Source organism: Arctopsyche grandis, chromosome 9 (assembly GCF_051622035.1).
Source record: "Arctopsyche grandis isolate Sample6627 chromosome 9, ASM5162203v2, whole genome shotgun sequence".
NCBI classification, from domain to species: Eukaryota; Metazoa; Arthropoda; class Insecta; order Trichoptera; family Hydropsychidae; genus Arctopsyche; species Arctopsyche grandis.
The window spans coordinates 15,525,512-15,538,883 of NC_135363.1; the positions used below are offsets into that span (position 1 = coordinate 15,525,512).

At 30.5% G+C, this 13,372-nt stretch overlaps 1 protein-coding gene across 6 annotated transcripts in view; it reads right to left on the reverse strand.

The window, feature by feature from the left end:
- Positions 1-11,346: 11,346 nt before the first annotated feature.
- Positions 11,347-13,372, reverse strand: part of gsb (paired box protein gooseberry) — a 37,599-nt gene continuing 35,573 nt past the window's right edge. For all 6 annotated transcript variants that reach the window (XM_077437571.1, XM_077437575.1, XM_077437570.1 and 3 more), the window contains one exon: positions 11,347-12,029. In XM_077437571.1, coding sequence (XP_077293697.1) covers positions 11,909-12,029 — 121 coding nt within the window. In that variant the 3' untranslated portion in view covers positions 11,347-11,908. The remainder of the gene's footprint in view (positions 12,030-13,372) is intronic.

A 13,372-nucleotide genomic window follows, 5' to 3' on the forward strand; every position in this document is an offset into this window, starting at 1 on the left:
GTTAGGTTGTGTAAATGCATGGTATTATTTTCTAATGATGTTAAATACAAAATGGCGTCCACTATGTTGTTTTTTAATTGATCGATTTTATTGCATATCTAGGATACACTCATATGTACAGATTTTAATTGAAACATAATTTTGATAGAACTTCAGTTTGCATCTGATAAAAAATAAGTAAATTGGTAAAAAAAATCGTTTTACAAACGGTAATGTAAATAAGAAAATATTTATCAAAATTGACTGTGCATCATTCAAAATTTAGACTTTTCTAGTATCAATGGTAGTTTGGGGTTTATCAAACATCTTCATCGTACCACATCGATTTTATATAATTTACTCACAAAAGTTGAAATCTTCTTTCCAGTCTGATTTTTTGATGTTATCAAACAGATTTATTTTTTAACATGTTGCATTTCACTGCATAGAAAATAATAATAAAACCATCACTGTCATTGAAAACAATAATAAAACTGACACTATCGGATCCAAAAAAGGGTCAAGGGAGGGCATTTAAATTTAAAAAAATTATATATTAAAAGATCTTTTTAAAAGCCATAAAATGTAAGGACTTATTTTTGCATCGATAATAGCGTAAAAGGTCACTTTTATCTTGCATTAAATTAGTCGATCTACCTGAAAGGGTTCTAATAGAAACAATCATGCAATTATGTAATATTATAATATAAATAACTAAAATATCTTTATACAAATCAAAATCTGATGTGAATAATGTATTTAAATTCGAAAAATCAAAGAAAAAGTATGTATATACATATATGTATATACATATACATATGTACATACATACATATATGTATATAGAACCGTACCAAGGCACGGACCAAAGGGACACTTGCCATGGGCGCAAAAATCTGAAGGGTGCTTGGAGCGTGAAACAAAACTTTCTTAGGGCGAAAAATACAACATAAACAATACATTTATTGGTTTCATTTAAATACAATACAATATACATATACAAGGTTTCATTTAAAAGCTTGGACTTTTTAAAACGTTAGTTAGTGGGTACCAATTCACGAAGGTAATTTTCTTTTAACTGTGGGTTTTGTTAACTCAAAGAGAAGTCGAAACCCAACCAAAACCAAAATCCATACCCCGAGTTTGCTAATTTAAAGCGAGAAAAATAAAACTATACATACATAGATACGTTTTTTTATTTACATTTTATATATGAATAGTTAAATTAGTACCACGAATAAATATTTACACTATTTTATTATACGTAAATTTATTGTTTAAAAAAAAAGCTTATTTTTATATAACGTAATTTTAATACAACAAATAATTTTCATAATAAAATAATTTCTTTAATTATGTTTTTGCCATTTAGCTATTAAAAAATAGACATAAAGGGGCGCTTATTTGATAATTGCCCTGGGCCCCAAAATCGTTAGTACGCCATGAATATGAAATTAAATTCGTCCAAGGCGGAGGCCATAACATCAATTGTAGAATATGTATGTATGTACTTCTGGGGTGCTAATACAGCTAATACGGAATTGGTGTAAATACATACTTACTTTAATTTAAAATTTATTTTTAAATTTTATATCTCAAAAATGTACGCATTTCGATTAGCAGATTAGCGGATTTGCCTAGTATTATGCCTTTCCTTACCTTGACCTAATTACGAGAAAAAGATAAAGATATTTTCTCAAATCGACATACATGTGGTATTGGTGAATCACTATTATCGCACGTACATACAATGTATCGTAGCTATAAATACAATTTTCTAGATATATGTATGTACATACATATGTAGTACGTACATACTACGTAGGTGCATTTTTATAATTTGATTAAAGCTTCTGATTAAATCATTACGAGTTTGTTCAAATTCAAATATTTCAATGTCAATGACAATAAGAGCACTAAGTAAGGCAAATAAAAGAAAATGAAAAAAAGTCTAGATATTTTTGTCTTGGATTCTCAATTATTCAGGCTGCGTATACGAGAGTATCTACTTGAGTGCACAGTATATACACATTTTACATGCATACACTGCAGCACACAATGCACTCGTGACAGTTTCTCTAGTCTTACCTCTGCAGTCGTCCGAAATGTGCAAAGACAATAGACTGGCTACGTAGACGTCCGGTCGGGGCATTTGTCAGATCGCCCCGGTCATAAATAACGGCAATAACTCAACATTCATCCCGGTTGACTTTTCACAAACTTCAAACAATAATTTTAGGGAGCCGTTAAGGCCGTCGTAAACAAACAAACGCTTGCATACCTACCGAAATTATGTCTGTTTCCGTGAAATCTACTGAACGATCGTTACAAGAAAAAATTAGCCTTTGTTCGTCGAACATTATCCGATGATGTGCAAAGCTTTCTTTTTCGGTAAAATCGCATTGAATATACACACCGTGGACTTTGTTATGAAATTTGGACGTTTCTTGTCACAATATGCCATCAGTATTTATATAAAATCAGTATGTAATATAATCAGTATGTAAAGTAATATAATTCGTAGGTTGTTGAGTATGTAAGTAAGGTCATGAGGAAAATAAACGAGTCATATATTTATTTGTAGCTAGTAATATAGATTATTTTAATTCTTGTTTAAGATTTTGTCGCCATTTATGTATGTATGTAGATTCAGAAAAGTACATATACGATAATTATTTATCTTGGTCGTAAAATTGGTGTTAATTATTAACATTGTACATACGTAGTATCGCCGATTGGTTGCGAATAATTCTTTAGTTACAAATTTGATTATAAATACTATTGACTGGATGTATAGATTTGGCCTTCTGTTATTATATTATTCGTATCATTTCTTCGGATCAATTGAATTATTATTTTAAAAATAGATTTATCATATTGCATAGTTAAAAAAATTTGCTGATTTTTTTTATTTTCATTACATTGATACAAGGATTATACTTGAATTTTCTTGTGAAGAGCACACATATTTAAGGGTCGAAAAAAATAATGGAAGAAAAAAAAAAAATAATTCACCAAATTTTATATATAACTTGGTATTCAGCTTAAACTTATAGATATGAAATTATAGTTTAATATACTATAAGGTTTTTGAGAAAAACATAAAAACCTCAATTATCTAGAGTAAAAGTATTACTTCCGGTTGAGGAACAATATTAGTGTACAAAATTTAAAATTTCTATTACATGTGAAAAAATTTTAATCTCATCCGTTGAGCCGTTTGGCAGACAATTGAATCCAAAAACTTAAAAAAAAGAAGACACCTAAAAGAGGAGGTACCATTTCCAGGCAACTTAAAAATTTAAAAAAATATTATGTACATATATAGAATCGATAAGCATTTTAGTAACCGATTCCAAGCTTCAGTTCGATAGGACTAACGGTGTTCAAAAAATCCCCAAAATACACAGAAATACATTCTAACACACACACTTTCTAGATCATGAAAACGTGATCACTGATCAGTGATCGATTCTGAGTTCGAATCAGTAAAAATCTCTAGTTCAAATTTTCGCATTATCATAAAACGTATCTATTGTTACTACGGTTTGTACATAGATACAGTAAAAACGATTACCGAAAACTTTAGTATAAATATATTTTAATATTTTATCATTATATTTAAAAAACGCCGATAAATGGATATATGTATATATATATGTACATACATACATACATATATATACACACACGTAATTCTAGGATACCTTCGCTTATAATTTATAAATACATAGTTGCATTCTTGTATTAACAAAGAAATCATATTATTCGTCGTAAGTAGTGAATTATTACCAAGAACTGATCCATTTGTCAACATTTCAATGGAAGATGTCCTCGAACATCTCTCTTAATTGTTTTATTATCGCTGCTTTCTGCACTTCGGAACTAACAAAAACAGGTGAAAATATTCCATAGAAGCGTCTTTAGAAAAAAATCAAATAAAAATAACTACTAGTCTTACAAAAGTCGAGTTTGCCGTATTGTTACTGCGATGAGTGCAAGCAGTAGGCGGTTTACGAGTTGTCAGTTAACATAGTTGTAGTAGATATAACATATAGATATAACATAGGTTTTCTGTAAATTTCTAGATCTATTGTTCTATCTACTGTATTTAGTTCAAAAAGTCTTTCAAGACGACCAGCGTGATGTTATATGACTTTGTTTGTTCACTTCTTAATACAATAATGTTTCTATTTATCACTTCGTATGTTTTGTGTTCAAAAGTCTACCGGAAAAATTTCAACATACAAAATGAATACATACATACGTATGTACACTCGAGATGTAAAAATACATCTCGGAAAATAGAAGCCGTATAAATGTATCACCTTGGAATCCTTGCGTGTGTAAAAACGGAAATATTTTTCAGAATATACAAAAGTTTCTTTTGTTCGATATTTTTTCGTATAATTTCGATAAACATTTCGGTAATAATTTCGCTTTCATGTATGCATTTTGTGTTTGATGTAAATCACATCATATATGTATATGTACATATATATATATATATATATATATATATATATATATATATATATATATATATATTTTTTTTTAATATTATTTCAAACTGGCGGATTTTAAGATCACAATGTTTAATAAATATTGATGCAATTTTGGCACTTATTTACACATTTGTGAGACACTGTGAAATGGCGTTTTCGTATCGGTTATATATTATCGAACGTTTTGCGTCATTGAGTGCGACGGCTACTTGAGCTCCCGCTCTAATGTGCTTATTGTCTCTATGTTGTCCCAAGATGCCAAACGATTGTCACCTGTGACAGGTAAAAAATCTTCAAATGTCCACTTACAGTTGTCAGTATCGTTTCGACCGAAAGGAACAACAATGAAGCGAATTTTACAGTGCACACTTGTCTAAACGGGCAATCGAAGCGAATTCATGTATGAATATGCAATTTTATATTATAGGAATAAGTAGAAATTTTAATTTTTTTCAATTTTACCTATAACATCGAAAAATTATGGTTTTCCTTAACCACTTTCTGAAATATTTTACAAAAAATGCAATACATATTCATACATTCCTACTCCTCATTTACGTTAATTACCTGTTTTAGAAGTTTTTAATGTTATATTAATTGAACAGCGGATGAATTCTGAGAGATGTGATTCACTGGATCCTTCCAATAAATATAATTTATTTTTCAAGAAATGAAATTAGCATAGTTAGAGTGAAAAATTCTTAGAAATTCTAGTATGTATTATTAATAATTAAGATTTGAGTATTATACCTACATATATACATATAAGCGCACGTTAATTACACATTTAATTCATCGTATAAAACCAGCAATTCACGTCGCAAATGATGTCTATAAGGATGTAAATGTAAACGTTCTGATTTGATCGATGATGATCAACAATGACGCTAATTCCCTTTAATACATACCGACTCAGTGTCTGTACGTCACAGCTTTATCTATATTCTATTATACACAGGCACGTTACAAGTCTATGGCAAGGACAAAAATTCGTTTCTTCTTTATGTTTAAAAAGAAAAACCAGGCATTCGTTAAGTGAAGAAGCCCGGTACGTCAGCTCTGTCGAAGGTAAACACAATAACAGGTATTATTCTTAGACATTAACGCGTAATGAACGTTCAGTTTAGGACCCCTGAAGTGTTAACAAGCGCATGTCACATTGACAAATTGTCCACAACTGAAAACGTGGACAATGTGTCCATTTTTTCCACAGCATCCTCTCCCATTTACATTTTCGTGTTGCTCCTATCCGTCGTTTGAATGCACACAGTGTTTCTAACTACTGCTATAATTTATCTATTGAAGCCAAATCGTATTATTGTTTATGTGAAAATTTTAGAATTCACACTCACCGGGTTGTATACACAGTCGAGAATTAGTTTCGGTTCTTCTGGAAATTTACTGTGCCCGCTGGGAACAATAGAATCTTAAGTACCTATATATATTCTATCTATAAAATATAATATCTTAATATATCCAAAATTATTTATAAAAATAAGAAATAATATGCTCTTTACTTTTGGTTTGCTTTTGATACTTTGATTGTACATGATTGTATGAATTATCGAAGTAATTTTTAATTGTTTTGTATTAAGATATTCTGTCGCTATAAATCAATATTGATTCAAAATTTGGATTGCATATGTAAGTTGTGCTTTATATCTTCAGCGGTTTATAATAGAGTGATAATGGTGTTGAAGTGTGATGGAAGTACATTGAAGTAAATGGAAGGATTTGCCGAGCGGCTAACAAATGTGAAAGAATGAATATAAAAGCTCGAAGACAGGCTTTCATCAATCAGTTTGCTAGTATTATGCTAATGAAATATGACGAATTAATCCGGTTTGATTCACACAATGGCGTTTCAATGTGATTGATAGTGCGACAATGTTCGCCGACGCATTTTCGACGGGGGGAAAAAGGGAGTAAATAACTCGAAAAAATCACGTATGCAGTATGAAAATTATTATTAGTGAATTATAATTTTGCGTATTTTGGTAGTTGACGAAATACATTATTTTGAGCATTAAAAATATGATAATTTTACATAAGTTGCGTCCGTGCTTTTTTCCCAAGATAATAAGGAGACGTGACTTATGAATAAACATTTGCAATTTATATTATAATAATATATAAATAATACAAAGGTAATTCATCAGATTATTGCGGCGAAGGACGTTTAACTACTATACATTTGAATAATATTTCAATATTTTGCACTGTTTATTGTTTGAATGATTCAATTATAGTGTTTTCGGAAAAATTCGATTTATGCATTATTGCAGCTATGATTTTCAATATTGCTATATTATAATTATTATACATAAAAAAATTTAAATGTATTTTATAGCATTCAATTTGAAGATTTTATATTGTATTTTAGATTTTTTAATTAAATTATTATCATCTAAAAAAAACGTTATTACTTTATTTTTCTTTGTGACAATACAATTTGATTATAATACTTTCTAAATATATCTGATCATACTATCGTATTAGTGTTTAAACGAAAAATTTGTAGAGAGAGCATGAAATGAAACGGTATTAATTTAGAAATACATATGTACATACATACATATGTGAATAAGAAAACATTTTTTTTAAATCGTCCTTCTAAAATTTGTTTAAAAATAAATATAATAAATACGCACACTTTTTAAATCTAATACATTTATGTATATGGTTCGAATTTTAAACCCGGTACATTTTAATTTTATACAATTATTTGAGCTCGTCGGTTGACCTTAGTAGACCAAGTCTATTGGTTTTTTCCTAAGTACATGTTATGATTAAAATATATATATGTATATACAAATGTGATGAATATGTTAATTAAATAAAATTTCCTTAGATTTTATACAATTTCGATATATACTTTTATTTCTAGAAATCTATACATACATATGAATTTATGTACGAATATATGTATACTTTCATATATCCATATGAATCTTTTCGCTCTCCGTGACGAGACAGAATGTTAAATGACAGAAAACGCAAATATCGGAAAGCAAAGATCGAAAATCGAAAGATTTAAAGTCGAAAGATCAAAAAAAAAATGGTGCATGGTAAACGGTACATACTCAATTAATTTGCGCGAACAGGATACAACAGGAACAGGAGGAACAGGCTTTTCCTCCCGTATTAATGTGCGCGCGCAGAATACGGGAGGAAAAGCATGTTCCTCTTGTTCCTGTTGTTCTGCGCGCGCACATTAATACGGGAGGAAAAGCCTGTTCCTCCTGTTCCTGTTGTATCCTGCTCGCGCAAATTAAGTGAGTATGTACCGTTTACCATGCACCATTTTTTTTTGATCTTTCGACTTAAGATCTTTCGATTTTCGATCTTTGCCTTCCGATATTTGCGTTTTCTGCCATTTAACATTCTGTCTCGTCACGTAGACCAGAATCTTTTAACCATTCAAAATTCAATAAAATCTTTATTACTTGTTTAATACGTTATTGATATTTCACTTTATCTATGTATGTATTATACGCAGTATCAGTAGATTGTGATCGTGATTTTTTTTCTGAAAAGTTTTAAATATGAAGTTTTCATATTCTCACTCATATTTATTTCGATCGACATATAAAATTAATAAAAACCTCACCAAATAAACGAGACGGTTTGTAGGGATGCTCATTGATCATCGCAATTGGAAGTATATATAATATATGTATAACCAGCAGCGTCGTCTAGTGGTGAGTGTTGTATTCTTTCATGCAAGGTGTCACGGGTTCGATTCCCAATACTGTAAAGAGCGGACCCAGAGCGCGCTGTTCATTGTTCACATGTTGTAAATGCATTGTTAAAGGTTTGCCGAACCTTTTTTACAAAGCATTTACAATAATGGAACAATAGACGGCGCGCTTCCGGTCCTACCTCTACCCACTAGAGTCTCGTTGTTGGCCAGACCTTGGTTTGTGGAAGTCGATCGTTTCTTATCAGAATTTGCCAATTTTTCTGATTTTCATTGAAACAGTTCCTGTAAAAATTGGCTTTTCCTCTCCAATTTTCTATTGTAAACCTTGAGTTATTGTTATATCTTTGGTTTCGCCAGATTTCTCTCCATTGATGTCTCTGTGGATGTTTATTGAATGTAAAAGTCGTTTTGTTACATGGAAAATGTTATTGATCGTATTGTATATGATGTTTGTAATGTCTGACCATAGATGTCAGGTATTGTTTCGATTTACATGTGTATGTACATATGTAATAATTATGTATTTAATATATGTAATATATAATTTCTCGAGTCTTAATCTGTTTAGCACACTCGCCGATTTGGAGCAATCTGTTAGGCGAGTGTGCATGATTAATGGAAAAAATAAAATTATTTTTTTCTAGCACCAAAGCCATTTTATTTTTTCCGGTAAGAGTTTTTGTTCGAAATAACAGTATGATTTACGAGAATATTTTAATAAGGCATATAATTGGGAAATAGTTGTGTGTTGCATCTCGGGATTGCAGTCGGCGTTTGTCCACTGTTTTTGGCCAGTCATCTTCAGAGGCGGCACGACCCGCTTCCGTACGATCGACGGCCACTAGGTCCGTGTTTTTTTTCAGGGGCATTTTCTTTTTATAACGACTCTATCGCAAGTTTCCCACGAGAATCGGAGGCTGCCGGTCCATTATCAGGAAATTTGTCGAGTCGTGCGTACACCGGAGACTCTTCTCGAACCTCTCGCAGAAAAACTGACACGTCTCTCTAACTGTGCTTTTTTGTATCGAGCCGTATTGTGATTTTCTTTAATCTGATATTACTCACAAATACCAAATATAATGTTTGAATTGTCCGTACTTAATTAAAATCATTATAATTACTTTTATTTGCAATGACAGGACGTCATGCGTGAAATTCGCTCTCATAAATTATAAAAACCAGCAATTAAAATGAATTGGAAATCCGTTTATAATCTTTATACGGTCGCTCATCTTGTGCGATTTATGATGATCTCATTCGAGAGTTACGTGTTGAAGGAAATTTACGATGATTGTCAATTACATTGCATCCCGAGGAACATCGACGACAGGGTTATTTGTGACAAATAAATAAATTAATATTAAATTGGCGTCACGGTGTTCTTCGATATTTTATCGCCAATTTGAAAATCGTCTTAAATAGGGTGATATTAATCGCGTGTTAAATAACTCGGACACGAACGGGTTCTGAGACTTAACGCAGTATTAAATATGGTGATAAGGCTTTAATGACACATCTTGTGAGCTCTCGAGACCTCTTAAGTAGACTGTGGATATTTTACTGAAATTGCCGCAATTTCAGCGAATCAAATTAAACGGTAATGAGACAAGAGCAATCGGTAGAAACTACTTATTGGCAAGGAAAAAAAAGCTAAACATTGATAATCCTTGGACGTGTGAAAAGCAGCTTTCAATAGAACGTACTATTTACGTTGAATTTTCATGAGAAAATAATTACTTTTTTAAAAGTTAATAATTTGTGAAGGATTTTGTATGGTTTTTTTTCATTTTAAATTTAATACGGTATTATATTGTAATTAATTTGTAGATATAACACGAATTTGGTTTGTATTTTAAGTGGGATATTGTGTTTTAAATTCTTCTTGAAATTGTCATCATAAATTTATACATATTTATGTATTTATTAATACTTATGTAGCTTCAGAAGTAACTAAATAATTTGAATATGTATGTAATTATGCTAGAATTAATTATTAAGAGTTGATTTTCGAAGTTAAATATTTTTTCATTTTAAATTATATATGTAGGTATACCTAATAAATTCAATATTTAAATTTAAGGGCAGTAAATAACATAAACATCGTTAACGTCGTTCAATAATTAAAAAAACGAACATAAAATTGTTTTTTATTGCCGAAATCAATTTAAATGTTTTCGTTTCGAATTGAAATATTTTCTTTAGGGAAAAATTGATATAAATTACATACATATATGTAGGATCACTTATTTAAGTTCATCGGCCAGACGTTAGTTATAAAATTAATTCTATTTTTGAAATCGGTCGATATTTTTAATATTCATGGATCATTTTAATGAAAGCTCGCGAGCCCTCTCGAATGCAAATTAAATAAAGCCGGCAACCTAATTTGCATAATCTTACATTGCTTCGAATTAATTGCATCGATATTACAGAAGGAAACGGTCGCATGGTACCCCTTCATTTCGCCTTTCAGAGAAACGTAGTTTTGAAATTGAGTCATTAAAATGTGGAGTATGTACATATGTGTAATTTTCAACGATTACTCTTTTTATATACCTATGTATGTATATATATGTATTATTAAATTTTATACAAGACAAGTGAAATTCGCCAAGGTGAATTACACAAATTATGAGCCAAAATAAGAAAATGTAATCTATAATAAAAAAGAGAGCTTTTTCTCTTCTTTTTTGTTAGATCTGTAGAACTAACTAAACGAGAGGCCTCGTTCCCACCATCCCGAAACATCCGTTATTCTGATTCGATTATTTCGCACGAAATCGCTTTCTTTTATTGTTAACGTCATAGGACAGAAAAAAAATACATAAATAAAATGCGATACGTCTGTCAAGTTGTCACTAAAACCCAAGATCGAATTAGAGGCATTACGATTTGAAACTGTGAACGACTATTATTTTACGCTTTTTCTATATCTTATGAGCTTTTTTTTCATGCTGCACTGAGAAAATCTTTTGTAGAGATAAACTTTGAGTAAAAAGGAATATCAAAAAAAATGTTCGAAAGCATCTTTTATTATCAAATAAAAGCGCTCTCTCCGGAAATTGTATTTCGACATGTGTGTGTGTTGTGTATTTTTGTGATGTGTATATATTTATGTTTGTCTGTTTGATATGGGATGAAATATATAAGAAAAAATATATGGATAATTTCAATTTTTATTTATTTATTTATTAATTTATAAGGCATTTTTACAGTGTTTCGTATAACTTATTATTCGCTAAGAGTGAACATTTCAATTTTGTAAAACTACAGATAAGGTTACAAGGCAAATTTTGGACATAGTTTCATAAAGAATATTTGAACAGTGTGATGATAGTACATAAATCTATATAAACTATAATAAAAATTAATCAAAATACATCTTGGTTAAATTCTTATATATACATACCTACAACTAAAAAAAATCACTTATTTTTCCTTACAATACTAAACATTTATAACATATTTACAAATTTAAAACATTTGATTTGAATAACAGCAGTTAGAATATAATAAATGTATATAATAGATTCAATGTGCTTAATAAAATTGAACATGTATGAAAATTGTGAACATTTTGATGCTATGGTAAAAATAAGGCCTCAGTGACTTTATAGGCACTTTGTTTTTATGAGTGAAAATTGTTATTAGAAAATTACAATGATTTTATCCTAAAATTAAAAACATGCATTTAACGACACGAATTTAAAAATAAAAATTTTTAGTGTACCCTGCTCATATCCATACCGCCAAGTTGTCCAATGTAAGGATAGCCCGACTTGGCCTCGGTGGGTGAATGGGCATGAGATCCGTAATGAGATGGATTAGCAGCGAAGAAGGAACTGTGGACAAATTGAAAAAAAAATATTAATAACGTACATCAAAAGAGAATCGAAAAAAATGCGTATTTGCGCTTTCAAGTAGATTAAAGCGATAAAAACTTTGAAAATCTCAAAGGATAAAAGGCTGAATGCGGGTGTCGGTACGCTTAATTTAATTCTTTTCAATTCAAGCATATTATTTTTGAATAAATTCTTACATCTAAAATGACGCGATTCTATCCGAATATGTATCATCGCTTTTAACCTTTTACTACGTATTGCGATTTTACGTATCACGAAAGCAATTACATTAAAAGATTATTCACCTAAATTATAGGGATGGCCAAAATTGAATTAAATATCATTTGAGAAGGTCAATTGACCGTTTGCAACGAAAAAAGCAAATAAAAAGCGAATAGTCTGAGTCATATTAGTAACTTTGACCATGTACATACATATATAAATGTTTTACAATATACACATTCAAATACGCCAATATGTCAATGTTTGACATTAGCTATATAATAAATTTTAATCTTAATTTCCGATACGTATAGTTATTTTATCTATTAGATTTACAAAAATGTTATTACTATTTATCGTCATCCTTCATATCCATAATATTTCATCATCATCATTTACAGCCATCCGCTGCTGGATGAAGATCTCTCCAACACGCTTCCATTCGTATCTGTTTTGCGCAACTTTCATCCATCTCACCTTACACATTTTTTTATTATTTAAGTCCATCCATCTTTCTTGCAGCCTTCCTTTCACCCTTTTACCTCATCTCGGGTATCATTCCAGCACTTCCTACGACTACGTTTCATCCATTATTCTAGCTACTTGTCCCGCTCATTGCGATTTCAATCCTACTACTATCTCCCATTATAAAAAATACATATATGTATTTAATTTTCAAGAAATTGTATATTATTTATTAGCTCGTATACTAACATATTTTTAATTTAAATTTTAAATATAGCTGTTTTTTTTTCATACGCAATGATGAATGCGATGTACCTGTACAAACATGGTTGTCATGTGGACTTTTTAAAACGAGATTAAAATTTTTAAAAGTTTCGGATAGATATTATATTAGATTTTTCCCCATTGGAAAAGTTTTCAACCGTTAAAAATTCAAATTTATCACGTCAATAGATGGAAATCTGATCGATGGTACGTCACATCACGGCACAGCACGGCACGGTGTGAAGTGTACGATCGTTTGCTACCGCCAATCGTGACTATCTTTTACGGATAATAACAGATCACACGGAAAATGATCTATTCGACTATCATTAGAATTACACTGTGTGGCGTTTTCTACGCCCGCTGGCACATAGGTAGCTCCGGCCGTGGTA